Source organism: Vigna umbellata, chromosome 6 (genome assembly GCF_029865625.1).
Source record: "Vigna umbellata cultivar VRB3 chromosome 6, Vumbellata_1.0, whole genome shotgun sequence".
Taxonomy (NCBI): Eukaryota; Viridiplantae; Streptophyta; class Magnoliopsida; order Fabales; family Fabaceae; genus Vigna; species Vigna umbellata.
In genome coordinates, this window is record NC_142170.1 from 4,602,821 (window position 1) to 4,623,554 (window position 20,734).

Genomic DNA, 20,734 nt, shown 5'->3' on the forward strand with positions numbered 1-20,734 from the left:
TTTCTCTTTCTTTTATATGTGCACTCACACTGTTTTCCAGACTCCACACTCTTCTCACTTGCGTTACACCTGTTCACATTGTATCACACATATTCACATCGTATCAAGCCTCATATGGAGCTCTGATACCACTTGTTAATCACAGAGCACAACTTGTGCATACTGTTTGTGAATAGAGAATACTTTGTTATTTATTCAATTGAAAGAGCACGACTTTTATAAACCTTTACATTCATAAGATAAAAATATTGAATCTATGTAAATGGCCAAAAAGTAGGTCACGTACACTTAAATAATAGCTTACTCACATACTAGTTTGACCCTGAGAAATAAGGCTTTATTTAAAAATGAAATAATAATCCAATAATAGTCTCAACAACAACAATATGACACTTAAAAGATGTGGTAAGCTAGGCTCAAAGACATTTTACAAAGGTGCAGTAAAAAAGGAATTGTAGTTTCAACAACACTACAAACATGATAAATAACACATTGTAAACAACTAATCGTCTCAAATATTTCGTAAAAAGTATGAAATCATTTGCAAAGATCAAACACATATAACAATATCTAAAAAATTAAATTATTCCAAGTAAACTTTAATAGAAAACTCGACACTAGATATATGTGTACGATTATAAGTGTAATTAAATGATATTTTAATGTATGAAAATAGAGTAAATTACGTTTAAATGAAAACTGGTGTAGAGATCTTGAATAAGAAAAAAACAATTATTACTTATTACATAAACAAAATTTTCAAATATCAAAGCAAGTTTGAAATCTTACATAAATCATTTTCAAAATTATAAAATATTAAATTATAATTTGAAATTTATTATATCAAGCATAAACATTTGTTTTTATATCATTCATTTTCCTTTGCATGAAAAACTAAAATATAAACTATGGATCAATATACAAAGGTGATTAAGATTTACTTATATTTTATATGTATACATATTTTTTTTATTAACATTCAAAGACATTAAAAAGTAGTAAAAGTTTGTTTAAGTCATGAAATGTTAGGAGGAGGGAGAGGGAAATGGAAGGGAGAAAAGGGGGAAAAGTACTTATTGAATGATCTAATTCATATTAATTACAACAATTCCTTCATGTAATATAGTAAGTGTTGAATATAGTGAAAAACTATATTTGGGATTAATCTCCCTTGTGTTAAATACACATAGGGTTCTCTATTTATAATAGAAGAAATATGGATTAAGCCCAAAATACAAATAAAAAAATAATAACAAACTAACTAAAAGATAAAGATAAAAGATATAATATATCTAACAGTAAGTATCCAATTATGCAGTTTGTATAAAAAAGACTGTCATAAAATGTGCATACATTGCACAAAGGAGTTTTCTGCTAACTGCATTGACATCCATTTTCTTTAATGTATAATCAACATTAACAATTTACATCAAGTCAAATCCAAAAAGAACTTGTGTTACTGCTTGATACCAACAAAAGTCACCCATATTCTATAGTTGTTCCACATAAATTAGTAATGTCCAAAAGCACTATTACCTTGTAAAGCTTTTCTTAAATGAACTAGTAATCATCTTATAAATCTTTAATTATCATACTATCTTCATCAATATACCAGTTAACCTTTTTCAGTTTCCTCCATTGCAGATGTTTTATCTCCCACTTGGCATAGAGGAGCATCTTAAAATTACTTCAGCTTTAGAACTGCTATGAGCTGAAGATATTGAGGCAGAGGGTCTTAGGAGGGGTGTAGCAGCCCTACTTGACGTTTCGTTGACAATGGGAGAAGGGGTAGATGTAACAGCTGTGACTGGTTGTAATTCTACTTCAGGGACATCAATTAATTGATCATCTTCTTCAATAGACAACACAGTGCTTGTGTCTGTATGAATGGTGGAATCATCAGGGAACATACCATGTTTTCTCTTCCTCCTAGCTGCCTTACCCCATCCATGAATTGTTTCTCTAATCCTCTGTGGGATTAATGCTGCCTTGTAGTTTGTTCCCATCTGATATAAACATTGAAAAGCTGTTGTTGCATGGAACATTATAGTGGAAAAAGCAAAAGCCCTTCACTAATATGATTCATTCAGTGTATCAAATCCATTTTTCATGCAACACATGACGGATTATTCAGCATTAAGGAATACCATTTGTATAATTATAGGCTTCCAAAAACTGAAAACTTGTCACATATAGAGTGTGTGATTTACAGTTTCACAAAATAGTTATTAGTTTTCAAAACAAAGCTGTAAAAGCAACTAGTAGCGAGGATCAAGCAAGACAGGTAACAGCTACAGTAATTAATAGAAAAGTGGTATAAGATGAGAAAACATCTATTTGTTCTTGTTCTTTGGATTTTAAATCACAAGTTTAAGAAACAATTTTGAAAACTATTAAGTAGATCTTAGCTTAATTCGATCTCACAGTACGGACTTATAAAACGTGGTTTGCACCCACTTATAAATTTGACTTTATTTCTGATCGATGTGAAACTTTCGATGAAAGTTTCCTTGCCTTTGGATGAGAAATTGACTTTTGAGTAGTGTAATTATTCTAACAGGGGTTAACCTACCTGTGTAACAAGTGCATATAGTGGCAAGGTGCTGTAGCTACAAAGAAACTGTCCTGCAAAGCTGCAAAGTTGAAATGTAAGGTGCATGTTGATTTGTCTTGTGTAAACTAAACCAGTAAACATCCAATGGCGACATTTTACATTAAATAGTTGAATAACACCCATGCCAAGTAGTTATTTTATATTAATGGCTTGTTAATGCTTTATTGAATTAGTTTTGACGAGCATTGTTATGTAAAATCCTGAATAAGGGGAAGAAGTTGATTTCTGCATACCCCAATATTAGCCTTAAATACAGGAGAAGGTGATTCCTAATAAAGCAAGAATCATATCCGAACTGCCACTGTAGTCAAAAAACACATTTTGATAGTTTAGTCAAATGCAAAAGCTCAAAGTTGCAATCTGTATTACGGTTCATTAACACAAATATATAGTTTTATCTTATTTCCTTATAACTCCCTAAAAAAACTGAATCTTGCTCAGAATTTTGGGTAATGTATGTCGAAGCAATATAACTACTTTTTAATAATTCAACCTTAAAACAATATGATTCCTATTAGTCCATGTCTAATTCTAGGTTGTAAAATGGATAAGGAAGTACCCAGAACCAAAAGAATGAAGCCAGCTCAAATGCATTCTGCCAAAAAGAATAAAGAATCAGAAGTTAATACTAAAATAACAAACTTAGGTAAGAAAACATGGCATAAGATGTAGACGAACCATGGCCAACCTGGAAGAGAATGAAATGGATCAAGGACAACAATAGCTCAGGCTTATTAAACCAAAAGAGTTCATCACGAGGCCTCAACTTTGCTTCTGGGAAGAACCCTGCAATTCCAGCATTCTCCAATGCCAAGGTTGCAATGACATGCTGTAGCTTTGTTCCCACCAAAAGCACAAGCTGTTCATTAAACATAATGATTGTATTGTTGAATGTCATCAATAATTTACTCAACTAATTTACTTAACATACAAAAATCATAAAGCACTTTAGTGAATAAGGACATAATTTAAGCATGTTATTCTATTCAAATTCCATAGAAAAAACCCACCAACTATTTCACAAAGAACCAATCACATACCATCCACAGCATCTAAATGGTTCTGGAACAAAAGTTTAAAAGTGCAGTTTATCCACCACACTGGCATTTGATGCAATTAGGAGAACTAAAAGAAAATGAAGGAAATAACGAAGTAACTTACAGATACAGGAATGATAGCTATCCAGAAATATAGGTTAGATCCTGCATAAACCACCCCAAAAAATTACCATCTGTAAGATTCAACAGCATGCAAAACCAAGATCAATCTTACCACAATGCTTCAGTAAATCTTACAGAGAAAAGGGACTGAATTAAGGAATTATAAACTGATTTTCACCTGGACTGCTTATAATAGGCTATACCTTTAATGTTGAAAAGCATGAAACCAACAACAAATCCCCAGAGCGGGCCACTGCAAGAGATTTTATAGACAATCAGCTTTCAATTTCTTCATGAGAATCAGTTGCTGAAAAACTAAAGCAATAAAAATGTAACAAGAATAAGTCCAAGATGCTCAAGACATTATATTATCGCCTTCTTATTTGGATAATTTGCAATGAGTATAGCATAGACAATTTAACTACCTCTCCAAACACTAAATACAAGTAAATGGATATTTACAATTAAAACAGGTCATATTTGAAATTTTCAGATAATGGGAATGCACATAAAGAAAATCATGAAACTGACTGCTGAATCTCGACTATTTCTAACCTCACACCAACTATCCTTTGGAATTCCTCTTCCATAGACCGAACCATGTAGCTGTGGAAATCATACTTTAATGAAAGGTGGTGATTCTGCCATGAAGAAGGAAAACACAGTAAGTTTAAAATCAGATGGTAGAAAATTAACATTAAGCAAATGCACTAAGTATCTGTCTTTAAATAGTCTTTTTCAGTTTCCACTAGGAACTTGGAACCTGAATTTTCTTAAGAAAAGATAAAAGTTTTTAAATTCCGCTTTAGGCTAAGCCCTCATGGATTTGCTTTTAGTATCCGTCCAAAAGACCTCTTATCAATGGAGATATCTTATGTGTATATAAACCCATGTCCATCTCTTATTTTATCCGATGTGAAATTTTGTTTGTACCCAACATAAATAACATATTAGCCAAAGAACTTTGGGAAAATATATTAATTGTGAGACGAGAACCACATTAGATAGCTTAAACCAACCATACAAAAGACAAATTTTATTGCAATACTGCGTACCATGATGAAGCCTTTGCGAAGTGTAAGATAATCAGCACGAACCACAGAATGTGCAAATTGTCGAAAAAAACATGTCTGCAGCTTATTTAAAATTAAAATTAGATAGATATGCAGTTATACTATTACTGAGTAAATGCTTCAAAATGAAACCGGAATTACATAGAACTAGATGATAAAAATGATATATAAATTTAGTAGTAGAGGGTACAAGGTACCTAGGAATAAAACATTCATATAAAGTATGTTGTTTTGTTCTTAAAAAAGGCTGATAGTAATAAGAGATTCGTGCAATTAGCTCCAATGTACTATAATAGCATTTAGTATGCGAAGAACCACAAATTGAATTCCCATAAGCTTGACTACTTCGAAAATGTAATCATTAAAATTCTAGTCATGTTTTAGTCAACATAGTTAATAAAAACATATCTTCCTAGTTCTTTCATCAAATAACTTTAAGAAACTAAAGAGGGTAATGTTAAAAGTACACGAATGAAATGAAACCAATTGGAAACAAGAAAAGAAGGGGAGATATGTAATTACCACCCAAATAAGGGAACTGTTTTTGAACAATGGATTTGATACATGAGACTTGACAAAGGTTGATTGCCTTCTCATAGTCAACTCTCTTGTAATTTCTGTTGAAACAAAAGAATTGAAAAATCAAATTCAAAATATGGTTAAAATATTCACTTCATGACCACATATTTTCTATCAATGGTCAACTCTCATACAAGCCTACTAAACTGTCAAACAGGATCAGTGAAGTGAATTAGGAGAGATCAAACACAGAAATGCTTTTGGATTTTAATTATATAACAAAATTGTGTTATCTGCATTGACTGCATAACTGAGAGAAGAGATGATTATAGGATAACAAACCTGATCAATGTGCTTTGTAAGTTTGTATATCAATCATACAATTAAAAAGTATAACATTAAAATAGTTTTAATTCAAAGGGCAATGTGCTTACCAGATAATGAATCACGCCGATCCATGTGAGCCTCGTCTTCCCACACTCTCCAACTGTGAATCTGGTTTGAACTACTATTGTTATTATGTCAAACAAAATCCAAAATGATATTTTTTATTTATAAGAAAAATGCACAAATCTTTTTCATGGATTACATAGTTAATTTTTATAGGATCACTCTCCATACTTTTACTTTGTTTGAATAATACAATTAGTAAATACCAAGATTTATGTGAGATGTAAGATGAAAAAGGCATATGGTAGTCCTTTTCTGACAACATAAATGTAATACACATTGTATCAAAACTTATTTAGAATGGCTCAAACTATTTTATAACATCATCCCAATTTGCTTAAGGTTTTAAGCATGGTAAAGAACTAGAAAAATCATTATGAAAACCCAAGCACATTTTGGACAAGAAAATTCACACATTAACCCTTTTTTTGAAACAGTGACAACTATTTGGACATTCTTAATCTATAAACAGAAAACAATAACTCACCTTCACAATGGCCAACAACATAGTTAGGCAACTGTAAGATATATGAGTTACTGCCATGACAAAAATGAATCTGTGCAGCTGCTCTAGACCTTCATACGAAACAAATGGTTCATAACCCTGAGCATGATAACAAAATTGCAGATTAACTAAAATAATCTAGAGCAGTAAAAGCAAGTGATAGTCAAATTTTATACATGTAAGGTATATTGCTCATGCCTCTTTGCAAGTGCTTCTATTTATTCCATTCAACATCCTCCCAGATACATGATAAGCAGAAGCCATCAATAGTTTACGCTTTTCAGAGCCATTCTCTTCCATTTGTTCATCAATCTGGGATCTAGTGCATGGAGCAAAAGCACTGTTGTAGAACTTTGATGGAATGCAAATATTTGCTATCATGCGTGAGGTAGCTGTTAATAAGAGTGATATAAACCCGAGTAGCATCAATTCTGAAGATGGAATTCCAAAATAACGGGAACTGGTTAGTAAGAGTTATTGTTTATATCTAAAACGAATACAATACAAGCATAATTTAATGCACAGCACCTTCCTTCATCTTCTCTAAAGCTGCAAGCAAAGGTTTTCGGTTAGTTTTCCGCAGCCACTGCAGTCACAGAAAAACGTAATCACATATCAGAATTCATGCCAAAGGCAAAGTATTGATTAATGAAAGGATTGTTCTTCAATCACAAGAAAGACAAGTATGTGATTAAGACAGAATCAAGCTTTAAAGTTTAAACAAAAAATGAAAAGTGAAATGCATATGAAGAGAGTGAAAACTTCTTTCCATGTCAATTAATGCAGATCCTGTTAAATCTATTTTAGAGTTACATTACATTCCACCCAGAAATGAAATTTCTGACCATATCTAATTAGTTGTAATGCAAAATACTCATTTTGTTTTTCTCTTTTCACTTTTTTTGCCTCTATCCTTCCCTTTCTCAACTCATCGACAAGCCTGATAGTAGTTTCAGTCTTCACCATAAGTTTGAGAAATGCCTTGAAAATTGAAAAATATTCCAACTTTTCCCATGCAACACCAGAGAAATTAACATCAAGAACCAACATAGATTCTAGTCTAACTATTACTTACATTGCTTAAACGATGAATGGAGCGCTCCACAAGCAGAGAGACAGCAACAAAGACAGTCAACACAGTAGCAACTGACCATGTAGGAGTCAGTGCCAATGACCTTGTTTCCTGTTCATTATTGTCCATTTTGAAATACCCAAATCACAGACCAAACCTTGAATATGGCTATGGCTATGCCTAATAAAGTCACAGACCAACTTCTTCAATGGACTTAAGACATAGTCTCATAAAAAATCTCCTTGGAAAATTATACAATCAGAACTCATAGTGCACCCCTTAATCAGCCTATAAATCAATGGGGTAACACGGAATCCCAAGTAGAAATTCTAATGGCAGTATCTTTCTTCAACAGACAAGAGAAAGTAGTGATCTTGACTACTAATTTACATCCAAATACAAAGATATAACAGATCAAAGGAATAAGAATAGGACCCAAATGGAAGCTCTAATTTCCAATCTCTTTTTCATTGACTCCAGTGGTTTGAGCATAAGACACAAATACATACCACTTGCTAACAAAGTAAACTTTGGCAAAGCCCCCAAAAGAACCCGGTGGCTTGCTCCTCACTGCATGTCAAAATCTTCCATAACCATCAAAGACTCTTCCAGAAAAAAGAAAAAAAAGAAAGTTGTTTCCACTGTGACAAAGATGGTGAAAAGAAATTTCCTTGACCTTGTTTCTCTCACTTTCTCCGGAGAAAATAGAAAAGAAAAAAGAAAACAAAAAACAAGGCTCTTTCTTTTCCTTTCTGAGAACTCTTCTGAACTATTCAGACCAACCTCATTTGCAAATCATGCTCACATTCCCAAGACACTTTACCAGCTCCTTTAAATCCCAATATTTTCCTTGATTCTACTTTAACGACAGTGCCCAGCAGATTCAGACATTCTCCAATGGGAGTAAAGGCCACAACTTTTTTCCAAACATGAAGTGCCCACAACCTTAAACCCCTGTCAGGAATCTAGGAAACTCAGACTGGAACTTGTCACTCTGTAAGAAGTGAACCCAGAAGAGTTAAATCTGAAGATCTCTCTCTCTCTCTCTCTCTCTGTGTTTCACACAGTCACAAGCTGTGTAAGTAACAAACTAGTTGTTTGTTCCTAATACAATACATTGAATGAGTTCACCAAAAATTACATGCATCTTTATGATTCCAATATAAAATGAGGGACAAGGCGCGTCTTTTCCAGCTGCAATATCATGTCAATGCACTCTGTTCAGTATCTCTTCAATGGGCCACAGGTGCGTGCCAACTCCCACTCATGCACTCTATAATATACTAATCAACCACATCTACCATGTTGCTTGATTCTTGTGTTCTTTAAGCAGGTAAGTTCAAATTATTGGGTTAAAGATGAATATACCTTTTTAATTATGGTATCTCTAAAATTTATTTATTGCTAGAAGCACCAATACTGTTAGGAACCTCGAACTCACAAAATGAGTATCCCAATGTAATTTAAAATAATTTTTTATCATAGTCTGTATGCTTTTATAAAAAATTTCCTTGAATATGATAGAGTATTTATTTTTCTGCTACTCTGCATCATTAAAGGATAACCTTTTTTCACACAGGTCTAGTAATTTACCTGTCATTTATATGATTAAGTTACTTCATTTTGAAATAATTAATTTTCATTTAAACCATTTATTATGATTCTGAAGATTAACATATCTTTATATAAAAGAAAATGAAAATATATAATAATTTATAGCGTCATATTATTTAAATAAAGTATTACACAACGATGAATAAACAGTGCTATAAAAAGTATTGTTCATGCAGCATGCACGTGTTTCCCTAATACAGCTTTTCTCTTTTTTCGCGCTGCGTTACGTGTCTACCGCACTCGTCGTTCCTGCATCACCGTAACATTTTGCATACTTTTTTATATTTTATTATTATTATTATTATTATTAATTGGTTTTGGTGAAAATGAATTTTAATTTGCAATCCACAAATGATAAGTGAGGGTATTAGTATAACTCGGATGCAATTTTTATATTATTTTTGATAAAAAATGAAATTTGGGTACTATATAGAAGAAAAAATAATTAAGAACTTGTATTTAGATCGTGTATTTATACAGAAATGAGTAATAAATAAATAAATGAGAGGTAAATAATTTTTCATTATTTATTTAAGGAGAAGTTTGATAAAATTTTGGATAATGTAAAATGTTAAGACATTACACATGAAAGAACTTTAGATGTTTGTGATTTGTTAGATATCGTCCACAAGACCACAAGTTGGTGATGTTAAGAGTGTTAGGTTTAGTCCAAATCTCAATCCATATTCAAATATGTCGGTGTCACATATCACTTCCGCTTTCAATGACGATTTTCTTTTACCAATATATATATATATATATATATATATATATATATATATATATATATATATATATATATATATATATATATATATATATATATATATATATATATATATATATATATATATGGGGTTTGCTAACGCGCGTACGCCTGTTTTTCAGTTGGTACGTTTTAGTAATGTGTACCGGGTTTTAGTAGACAAAAATATCCTTATATATCATGGATTCTAAGTTTTAAGGTTAAGGGTATTTTAATAATTTTCATTATCAAAACTAAAAAAAAAAAGAAACCCCCAAACCCTTACTCACCTCTCTCATTCCTCTCAACTCTTTCTCTTTCATTTCTCTGTCATCCCTACTGTATCCGAATTGAAAAAATCACTTGTCTTTAAACAATTTGCCTTTGTAAAGAGTTGAGTCATTGACATATTCACCTTGAGACAAAGGTTCATTCAAGATCTCTTCAATTTCACTATCTTCACTAACCTCTCTAATTTCATCATCTACATATGTTGAATCATCATCTCTAAAAAAACCCTCCAGGCCAATTACCAATTCCTTCGGATGTCATTATGCTTGTGAAAATTAGATAAAATTATATAGGACAAAAATTATAAAATGAAAACTCATTATAAAATCATTTTTTGTAAGAAATTGTTTAACAACGAGTGTTTCTGATTTTTTCCACGCCAATTACCAATTCCTTTGATGTCATTATGCTTGTGAAAATTAGATAAAATTAGATAAGACAAAAATTATAAATTGAAAACTCATTATAAAATCATCTTTTGTAAGAAATTGTTTAACAGCGAGTATTTCTGATTTTTTCCAGGTCAATTACCAATTCCTTTATACTTGTGAAAATTGGATAAAATTAGATAAGACAAAAATTATAGAATGAAAACTCATTATAAAATCATTTTTTGTAAGATTGTTTAACGACAAGTGTTTCTGATTTTTTGAATTGGAGCTATAGTAGGGATGACAGAGAAAAGGTTGGAGTGAGAGAGATGACATAGAAAGGGTGTTGAGGAATGAGAGAGGTGAGTAAGGATTTGGGGGTTTCTTTTTTTTTTTTAGTTTTGAGAATAAAAATTATTAAAATACCCTTAACCTTAAAACTTAGAATCCATGATATATAAGGATATTTTTGTTTACTAAAACCCGGTACGCATTGCTAAAATCAGCAAACCCATATATATATATATATATATATATATATATATATATATATATATATATATATATATATATATATATACACACACTTCTGCATGTTTTACTATAATATTATGACATTTAAGAGATAAAAATAGATAAAATAAACATTTTTTAAAATTAAAACTAATTTTGTTCTTATAAAATTAAATATATTTTTTAACTTCAAGATATTCTCTTTTCTAAGGTTGTTTCTAAAGAAAATATTCTCTAGTCAATTAAATGTAATAAATACAATAATTAATGAAGGTAGTTAGCAGCAACCTCATGTCAAAAATGTAAAACATTTCTCTAAGCCTCTAATTTAGTATAGGCAGGAAACACGACAGACACGCAGCAAGAACACCTTCTTCTGCTGTCAAACCCTTTGAGTCACCCTCAAAGTCAAGAACACAATTCTTCTTCCTGTAATCACAAAAGGGAAACCAACAAATCTTCACGATTGCAGAAATTTCTGATCACGCACATTACACCTTTATGTGCTGATAGATTAGACGTTCAAACCCACCAAATCTTGCTTCTCAAGAAACCTCTAAGCCTTGATCACCAAGGTGAATCTTTGGTTCTTGGAGCTTTTCTTTTCTCTGTAAGGAATCACAACGTTTTCTGAGAGATATGAAAGTGTTAGAATCCAAAAGTTCTTACAAAATTCAAATCAGCGTCAATTTATAACATTAGATACATCAAACACATTTTAATCGATTTAGCTGTTAATCTAGTCGAATACACTTTGCAGTTATAACATACTAATAACAATCACAACATTTAATTGAATGCACATTTAATACAATCGACTTGCAATAAATATTTGGTCAACATATTTAGAAATATGACCGTTATGTCAGTTGTGACAAACATTTAACAGTTTTTAAAAACTTAACAGACTTAATCGAATTCAATAAGCATTCAGTCGATTAAGTAAAAACACTTAGAACAATTTTTGAAAACTTTTCTCTTCAAAATATCTCACAGCACACTTGTAAAGAGTTTGTGCAAACCCACGAGTTTTAATCGATTCATCCCATTATGTAATCCACTTAAAATTGTTGTTTTGCCACACAATAAAGTTCAACCAAAATGCTTGTGGTTTTTCATTTCCGAACACTTATGTTATGCATACACATATAAAATCACATTAAACACAGTAGTATGCTTTACACAAAACAATAATGTTCACACATATGCTTGTACAGATATAACACAATAAGCAAAAGCATATAACATGTATAACACAATATACACACGTGTTATTAATTATGTGTTGTCATCATAAAAAAAACAGTCATCACTAAGATTGTGTAGGTTTTAGCTAAACTTGTGTTCCCCTATCACCAATCTAAACAATCACCCCCTTTTTTTATGATGGATAACCATGATTAATAAAACCATGTTCATACACACATTCACAATCACAGATTATATCAACTTATCCAATTACATCAAATTCTCCCCTTTTGGACATTATCAAAAAAGATATATAAACTGTAATTGAATCATTGATTATCAATCATATAAAGATGCATCAATTATAATAACAGAATGATCTTGATGCTCCCCCTATCAATCATATATACAGCGGATAAACACAGAGATATAAGATGAATAAACATTCAACAAATAGTCAAACAAGGTTTAAAGCTATCAGATATCATAAGTTTGGAAACTTCAAACCCAATGACGAAACCCAATCGATTTGAATATCATCATAATCGACTTCCTTTGTTGTACAGTAATGTTGATTTTCCATTTGATCTCAGACAGCAAGCATTGTTCCCGCATAACCTTTCAGGCTTTTCTAGATCAAGCTTTTTAGCATTAATGCAGTACAATAATTAACACATTTAATGTATGAATATGCAATTATGTGAATGTAACATTTAAAATATCAATTGCATTCATACACACAGGTTAAACAATTAATCACTTTATGCTATTGTCATCCAGAATCCCTAATTCATTTCTAATTGTATAAAATCTTTCCTTATTCAAAGGTTTTGTGAAAATATCAGCCCATTGATGTAAGGTATTTACATATTTGACCTTAATTTCACCCTTGAAGATGTGCTCTGTTATGAAATGATGCCTTATTTCAATATGCTTAGGTTTAGAATGAATAACAGGGTTCTTAGTCAGATTTATTGCACTTGTGTTGTCACATTTTAAAGGAATATGGTCTAATGAAATGCCATAATCTTCTAGTTGGCTCTTAATCCAAAGAGACTGAGCACAATAGCTTCCAACAGCTATGTACTTGTCTTTTGTGGTAGATAATGCCACACAAGCTTGTTTCTTTGAATGCTAAGAAACTAGTGAACATCCTAGCATATGACATGCACCACTAGTGCTCTTTTTGTCTAGCTTACAACCACCAAAATTTGAATCAATGTATCCTTCAAGAAAAATGTTTGAACCACTGGGATACCACAGTCCAAGATTCTTGGTTCCCTTTAAGTATTTCAAAATTCTTTTTATAGCAGTTAAGTGTGATTCTTAAACCTAGCACAAAGACAAATACTATGCATGATATATGGTCTACTAGAAATTAAGTACAATAGAGATCTGATCATACCTCTTACAGTTTCTGGTCTATAGCATTGCCTTTCTCATCAAGGTCCAGATAGTAGTTGGTTGCCATAGGTGTTGTAGCTTCTTTGCAATCAAGCATTTTGTACTTCTTCAACAAATCATTATAGTATTTAGATTGATGTATGAAGATACCGATCTCATTCTGCTTAACTTGAAGTCCCATAAAATATGTGAGTTCTCCCATCATGGACATCACGAACTCTTCCTGCATAGTCTTAGAAAATTCTTTGCATAGAGCAGGATTAGTTGAACCAAAAATGAACCAAAAATGATGTCATCAACATAAATTTGTACGTACAATCTATCCTTTTTGGAATTTTTAATGAAGAGGGTTGAATCTACTTTACCCCTAGTGAATCCTTTCTTTATCAAAAATTCACTTAGACACTCGTACCAAGACCTTGACGCCTATTTCAGTCCATATAGTGTCATTTTCAATTCGAAGACAAAATCTGGATGTTCATAATCTTGAAATCCTGGTGGTTGTTTGATGAACAAATTTTCAATTCCCGAAAACGGAGTCAAAACCTTGTTAACCCTCGGCAAGTGTAACCGAATCGTATCAAGTAATAAACCTGGTAAGACCAAGTATCGTTCTCCCAAAGGACTCACGGCCTAGACAATTGTGTGATTTTTTTGATTAATTAAGACTTGTGAACAAATTGTTGTAAGTTTCAAATGCACAAGACTGAAAAGTAAATATGTATGCATGTGATGATCAATGGGCAAGAAGAAACAAAACACGTGAATTGAAATATATGGATGAATATGTTGTTGGGGTTTATCAATTTCATCCTATCCACTCTCTTGTATTTAAGAATTCATCATTCTTTTCATTAATGTTAATGCCACTTTCTAAATTACTTTAAACCCGATGTCTCGGCGAAGAAAGCCTATCCTTAATTATGAGTTCATACAATTCCTAGCATCCCTAATACTTAATTCTGAAGCACAGAAGCTTAAAGGCAACCAACTATCATACTCCTATGTCTAGGTTGGTAATATACTTTTGGGAGAGATTCCCCAGATCTAGATTTCCCCGTATGTGTCCATATCAACAAACCAATAATCATGACATCGAATGAGTTAAACAATGCTTGCTTTGACCAAAGAGGAAAAACCCTAACTATTAATGAAAGAAAGCATGTATCATAAAAATGATCTTGAAGAACAAATTTCATACAAGAGAGTTTCTAAGGATTTACATTGATTCTCCAACAACAAAATAAGTTTAGTTCACCATATTCATAGTGAAACTAGATGAAATACAATGGAAAAGTGAAGGATAGAACCCTAGAAAGTTGAGAAAGGAGCCTTAGCATCCAAAATCCTCCTCCAAGGGGTGAAAGAGTGCGTTTTTGCTTCGTTCCAGCCAAAGATACAAACCCTAAGACGTCCTAAAGCTTATATACTATTCTAAAAAATACAGAAAATTAGGCCCAAGCCCATAAAAGTGTCGCTCAACGGTAAATACCGCTCAGCGATAGTAGCGCGTGACACTTTTTCCCCTTAGCGCCAGTTTTCCCCTCAACAGTGCCAACGGATACTGAAAAGTGCCGCTCAGCGATTATTGGCGTTGAGCGGTACTTGCTGATTCTCTTCTTTTGCACTTTTTGTGTCCTTTTCTTATTCCATCTCTATCCCTTTTCAATTCTTTCATCAATTTCATCTAAAAACCTGCAGAAATAAGGAAATCAAGCATAAAACCTGTCCAACTCTGTTATTTCCAATAATTCAAAAAAATCATGAGTTCAAGCTAATTTCTAAGTCATAAAGGTTGTAATTGAAGTCAATTTTAAGTATAAAAATAACAGTTTTTCAACTGTTATCATTGTTCAACATAGACTTCTTGCTTGATATATCCGTTTAGGAACACACTCTTGACATCCATTTGGTACAACTTAAACTTCATTACTGATGCAATAGCAAGCAGAATTATTATTGCTTCCAATCTGGCCACAAGTGCATAAGTCTCATCATAATCAATTTCCTCTTTTTGATTGTAGCCTTTTGCAACCAACCTTACCTTGTTTTTTATGATTTCTCCTGTGTCATCCATTTTATTTCTGAAAACCCACTTTGTACCTATTACCTGTAGATTCTCTATTCTTGTAACCAGTTCCCACATGTTGTTTCTTTTGAACGAACTCAACTCCTCTTGCATAGCCATCATCCAATTTTCATCCGCAAGCGCAACCTCAATGTTCTTGGGTTCAATCTTAGAAACATACACTACATTCATGCAGAACTGATTTAGTTGTCGTTTGGGGGAAACTCCTCTCGTGATACCAGCAATGATGTTGCTTGTCGAGACATTTCTTGGTGTTTTCCACTCCTTAATCGATTCAGCTCTGGGAGGATTGATTACATTCTTAGAGTTTTCCTCTTCTGAAATTTCTTCATTTTCTTCTTCTTCTCCAGCGAAATCACCTGCATCTATAGACTTCCTAGATTGTACAGGATTAGTGGAAGTATTAATATACTCATCAAAAGCTACATGTATAGACTCCTCAACACGCATAGTCCTTTTGTTATAAACACGGTAAGCTTTATTGTAAGAGAATAGCCAATAAAAATAGCCTCATCGACTTTGGAATCAAACTTACCAAGGCTTTCCTTACCATTGTTTAGAACAAAACACTTACATCCAAAGATTCGCAAATGAGTAATGTTAGGCTTCCTTCCTTTGAACAGCTCATAAGGAGTCAACTTCAGCAACCTGGTTACAGTTCTGTTCAGTACATAGCATGTTGTACTTACAGCATCTGTCCAGAAGTATTTTGGTAAGTCCCTTTCGTTTAGCATGGTTCTTACCAGTTCTTCTGATGCTCTATTCTTCCTTTCCAACACTCCATTTTGTTGAAGTCTTGGTGCAAAGAAGTTGTGAGAGATTCCCATTTCAAGGATTTTATCCTTGTTGTTATCACCGTATGTGACATGATCAATAGTATTGTAAGAGATGCTTGTAAACTTTGTTGGATCTCCTGTCATGTACCTTGGGGCATCCGCTGTCCAAATACCACATTGAACCTTTTGCTCCTTGTTCCAAACACGCTTTCGTCATTTCAGATTTAGCCATCATGATGAGATCATTTCCTGGTACATTCACTTTATTTTCAATTTGATCCCTGTTGCTTTTCTTCTCATTTAGGAATCTTGTAACTTTTCCAGCCTGCAGATTTATCCTTTCAGCTCTGGATTCCAACCCATCTATACCATTTTTCTTATTTCGCAAGAAACTGTTTCAAAAGACTCATAAAAGCCATTAGTAATGGAATTACACTTAGCATCACACGTGACATGCACAAGTTCAAAAACCGATTCACTTTTACTCACTGTTTGAGAAATAAAAGTCATTTTTCAGGATCGAATCAATTAAGCAAAAATATTAATCGATTTGTTTTTCAAATATTTTATGAAAACCAGCTCTGATACCAATTGTTAAAAAAGGAATAGCATAGATTCTTAGACCAAGAGGGGGTGAATTGGTGATGCGTAAAAATATAAGCTTTCAAAAACTTTTTCGCAAAATAGGATGTCTTTACGCTTTTCTTGAATCGCAAGTAAAATGATATGTAATGCAACAATTCACTTAATTGAATGCATAAACAGTTTAATCGACTATAATGAAAAAGTGTGGGGATTAGAGAATTCAAGCGCTGGTTTTTATACTGGTTCGACCAAGTCTACATCTAGTGTCCTTCCAACCACAGGAAGCAAATGCAATAAAGATCAAGGTTTTTACACCAAGGTTTTTACAACAACCTCACGTCAAAAATGTAAAACATCTCTCTAACCCTGTAATCTAATATAGGCAGTAAACAAGACAGACACGCAACAAGAACACCCTCTTTTGCTGTCAAACCCTTTGAACCACCCTCAAAGTCAAGAACACAATTCTTCTTCTTGTAATCACAAAGGGGAAACCAGCCAGTCTTCACGATTGCAAAAATTCCTGATCACGCACATTACACCTTTATGTGCTAATAGATTAGACGTTCAAACCCAGTAAATCTTGCTTCTCAAGAAACCTCTAAGCCCTGATCACCACGGTCAATCTTTGGTTATTGGAGCTTTTCTTTTCTCTGTAAGGAATCACAGCGTTTTGTGAAAGATATGAAAGTGTTACAATCCAAAATTTCTTACAGAATTCAAATCAGCATCAATTTATAGCATTACACACAACAGACGCATGTTAATCGATTTAGCTATTAATCTAGTCGAATACACTTTGCAGTTATAACAGACTAACATCAATCACAACATTTAATTGAATGCACATTTAATACAATCGACTTGCAATAAATGCTTGATCAATATATTTAAAAATATGACTGTTATGTCAGTTGTGACTAGCATTTAAGAGTTTTCAAAAACTTAACAGACTTAATCGAATTCAAGAAGCATGCAGTCGATTAAGTAAAAACACTTAGAACAATTTTTGAAAACGTTTCTCTTCAAAATATATCACAGCACACTTGTAAAGAGTTTGTGCAAACCCACGAGTTTAAATCGATTCATCCCATAATGTAATCCACTTAAAATTGTTCTTTTTCCACACAATAAAGTTCAACCAAAGTGTTTGTGGTTTTTCATTTCTGAACACTTATGTTATGCATACACATATAAAATCACATATTAAACAGAGTGTTATGTTTTACACAACACAATAATGTTCACACATATGCTTGTACAAATATAACACAGTAAGCAAAAGCATATAACATGTATAACACAGTATACACACGTGTTATTATTAATTATGTGTTGTCATCATCAAAAACACAGTCATCACTAAGATTGTGTAGGTTTTAGCTAAACTTGTGCTCCCTTTATCACCAATCTCAACAACAAAATTAATTGTTATATCGTTCAGATAATGAACTAACTTAAGCATAAGAGTATCTTCAGCAAATACACCCAATTGATTGAAGCACATAAGTAGTGTTGAGATTGTTGATAGGAAGAGCATTGGTTTAGCTGAACCTACAATCTTAGAGCTTCTGGTTTTTTATGATGACAACATAATTAATAACACATGTGATGTTTATGTGTTACATGTTCTATTGCTTACATGCTACATGTTTTAATCAATGTATAAATCTGTTTAAAGCATAGAGAACATGATTGTGTTGATAAATTGCATTTCAATGTGCTATATAATTAATTTTATTGGTGAATGCATGTTTGATGTTTTATAGAAAGAAAACCACAAGCACTTATGCTGAAGTTTTTATTGTGTGGCAAAACAACAGTTTTAAGTCGACTTCATTATGGATTGAGTCGATTAAAACTCGTGGCTTTGCACAAACTTGTTCAAAGTGTGCTGTGAGGATTTTCAAAGAAGAAGTTTTTCAAAACTCTGTTTAACTGTGTTACATAATCGATTGTATGCAACTTGCATTCGACTAAGTCTGTAACAGTTTTGAAATTCTGTTAATGCTTGTGTTAAATGTTATAACGACTATATTTTTATATATGTTGACCAACCATTTATTATGGTTCGATTGCATTAATTGCACATTCAATTAACTACATTAATTGTTGCTAACTGCTTTGACTGAATTGTTACATTCAACTGCATTAGTAGCTAAGTCGATTAAAATGTGTGTGAATTGTGAAAATCTATAAATTGAAGCGAACTTGATCTTTGTAAGAACTTTTGTGATTCTAACAGTTTTGTGATATTTTGCAGAAAGTGCATTCTTACAAAGAAAGGGAAAAAGCTCCAAGAAACAAGAAGTGACCGTGGTGTTCATCTACTTGTGGATTCTTGAAGAGCAAGTTAACTGCATTTACAAAAGGCTGATCATATCTGCACATTTGGGTGTTACTGAAAGATCAGAGGCTACAATCTTGTAAATATTGGTTTGTGGTTTCCCTGTTGTGATCACAGAAAGAAGAGCGTGCTGCGTTTTTTACTTTGAGGGTGGCTCAAAGGGTTGGCCTGCAGGAGAGGGGATTCTTGCTGCTAGTCTGTTTTGTATATTCCTATATATTGATTAGAGGGTTAGAGAGGTGTTTTATATTTTTGACGTGAGGTCGCTATAAAAACCTTATTGAAAAAACCTTGATCATTATAGTGCATTGGCTTCCTGTGGTTGGAAGGACACTAGATGTAGGCTTGGCCGAACCAGTATAAAAATCCAGTGTTTGATCTTTCTATCCCTGCACTTTTTATTTAGTCGACTGCATACTGCATTAAATCGATTATATTTCCGCTGCATAAACAAATCTTTTTCCTTGCGTTTCAAGAAAGCTTTTAAAGGCATCAACTTTGCGAAAAAGATTTAAGAAAACTTTATTTTTATATTTCACCAATTCACCCCCCTCTTGGTGTGAGAAATTAAGTCATTCTATTTTCAACAAGTAGCAAGGAAAAGAGTTGAGGAGTGAAGTAGATTGCTTGAAATGAACACTTGACCCCATACATCCGAAACATTTTGGCAAGGTCTTGGTCGATCATGGAAGCTCAATCAATATTCTCTAGTTGAAAACCTTCTATAAGATGAATATCTCTAAAGACTTGATTGTCATTGGTCTTCCTAATATGGGTCAATTGAACAAGCTAGTGTCTAAAGATCTTGTCATTGATCTTCCTAATATATGCTATGCTTCTGAAAGGTCGTGTGATGCATGTCAAAAAGGAAAACAAACAAGGCAATATTTTAAAAATAAAAGAGAAATGTCAACCACCATACCTTTACAACTATTACACATGGACTTATTTGGTCCCTCAAGGGTTAGGAGTCTTGGAGGCAACTTGTATGGATTAGTTATTGTTGATGACTATTCTCAGTTTACTTGGACCTTCTTCATTCCTACCAAGAGTGAAACTTTCAGGGTGTTCAAGAAATTTGCTACAACAATTCAAAATGAAAAAGAGCTCAAAATAAAGTGCAAAGTAGTGATCATGGGAAAGAATTCCAGAATGAAACATTTGATGAATATTGTGTGGTGATGGGAATCACTCACAACTTTTCTGCTCCAAGGACACCTCAGCAGAATGGAGTTGTAGAAAGGAAAAATAGAGCACTAGAAGAACTTTCAAGAACCATGCTAAACGAGAGGGACTTGCCTAAGTACTTCTAGGAAGATGTATTAAGCACAGCCTGTTATGTACTGAACAGAACATTGATAAGATCAATGCTGAAAGTGACTCCCTATGAATTGTTCAAGGGAAGAAAGCCTAACATC

At 32.8% G+C, this 20,734-nt stretch overlaps 1 protein-coding gene across 1 annotated transcript; it reads right to left on the bottom strand.

Annotated features, from left to right (window-relative positions):
• Positions 1-1,318: 1,318 nt before the first annotated feature.
• LOC124845186 (MLO-like protein 11) lies at positions 1,319-8,672 on the bottom strand. The gene is made up of 15 exons (XM_047322250.2): positions 7,397-8,672; positions 6,850-6,907; positions 6,520-6,752; positions 6,304-6,420; positions 5,801-5,861; positions 5,370-5,464; positions 4,830-4,904; positions 4,330-4,415; positions 3,978-4,027; positions 3,776-3,816; positions 3,303-3,473; positions 3,174-3,209; positions 2,848-2,915; positions 2,573-2,633; positions 1,319-2,006 (listed from the first exon to the last, which is right to left on the bottom strand). The coding sequence occupies exons 1-15, from the start codon at positions 7,520-7,522 to the stop codon at positions 1,650-1,652; spliced, it is 1,635 nt and encodes a 544-aa protein (XP_047178206.1). The 5' UTR covers positions 7,523-8,672; the 3' UTR covers positions 1,319-1,649.
• Between the last annotated feature and the right edge of the window lie 12,062 nt (positions 8,673-20,734).

What these genes read in the sequence shown, in the direction of transcription:
- LOC124845186 (XM_047322250.2), bottom strand. Translation starts at nt 7,522, where the DNA reads ATGGACAATAATGAACAGGAAACAAGGTCATTGGCACTGACTCCTACA. An exon ending in TTTAGAGAAGATGAAGGAAG is followed by an intron (nt 6,753 to 6,849) that starts GTGCTGTGCATT and finishes TTCCATCTTCAG; the next exon opens with AATTGATGCTACTCGGGTTT. An exon ending in ACAGTTCCCTTATTTGGGTG is followed by an intron (nt 4,905 to 5,369) that starts GTAATTACATAT and finishes AATAAGCTGCAG; the next exon opens with ACATGTTTTTTTCGACAATT.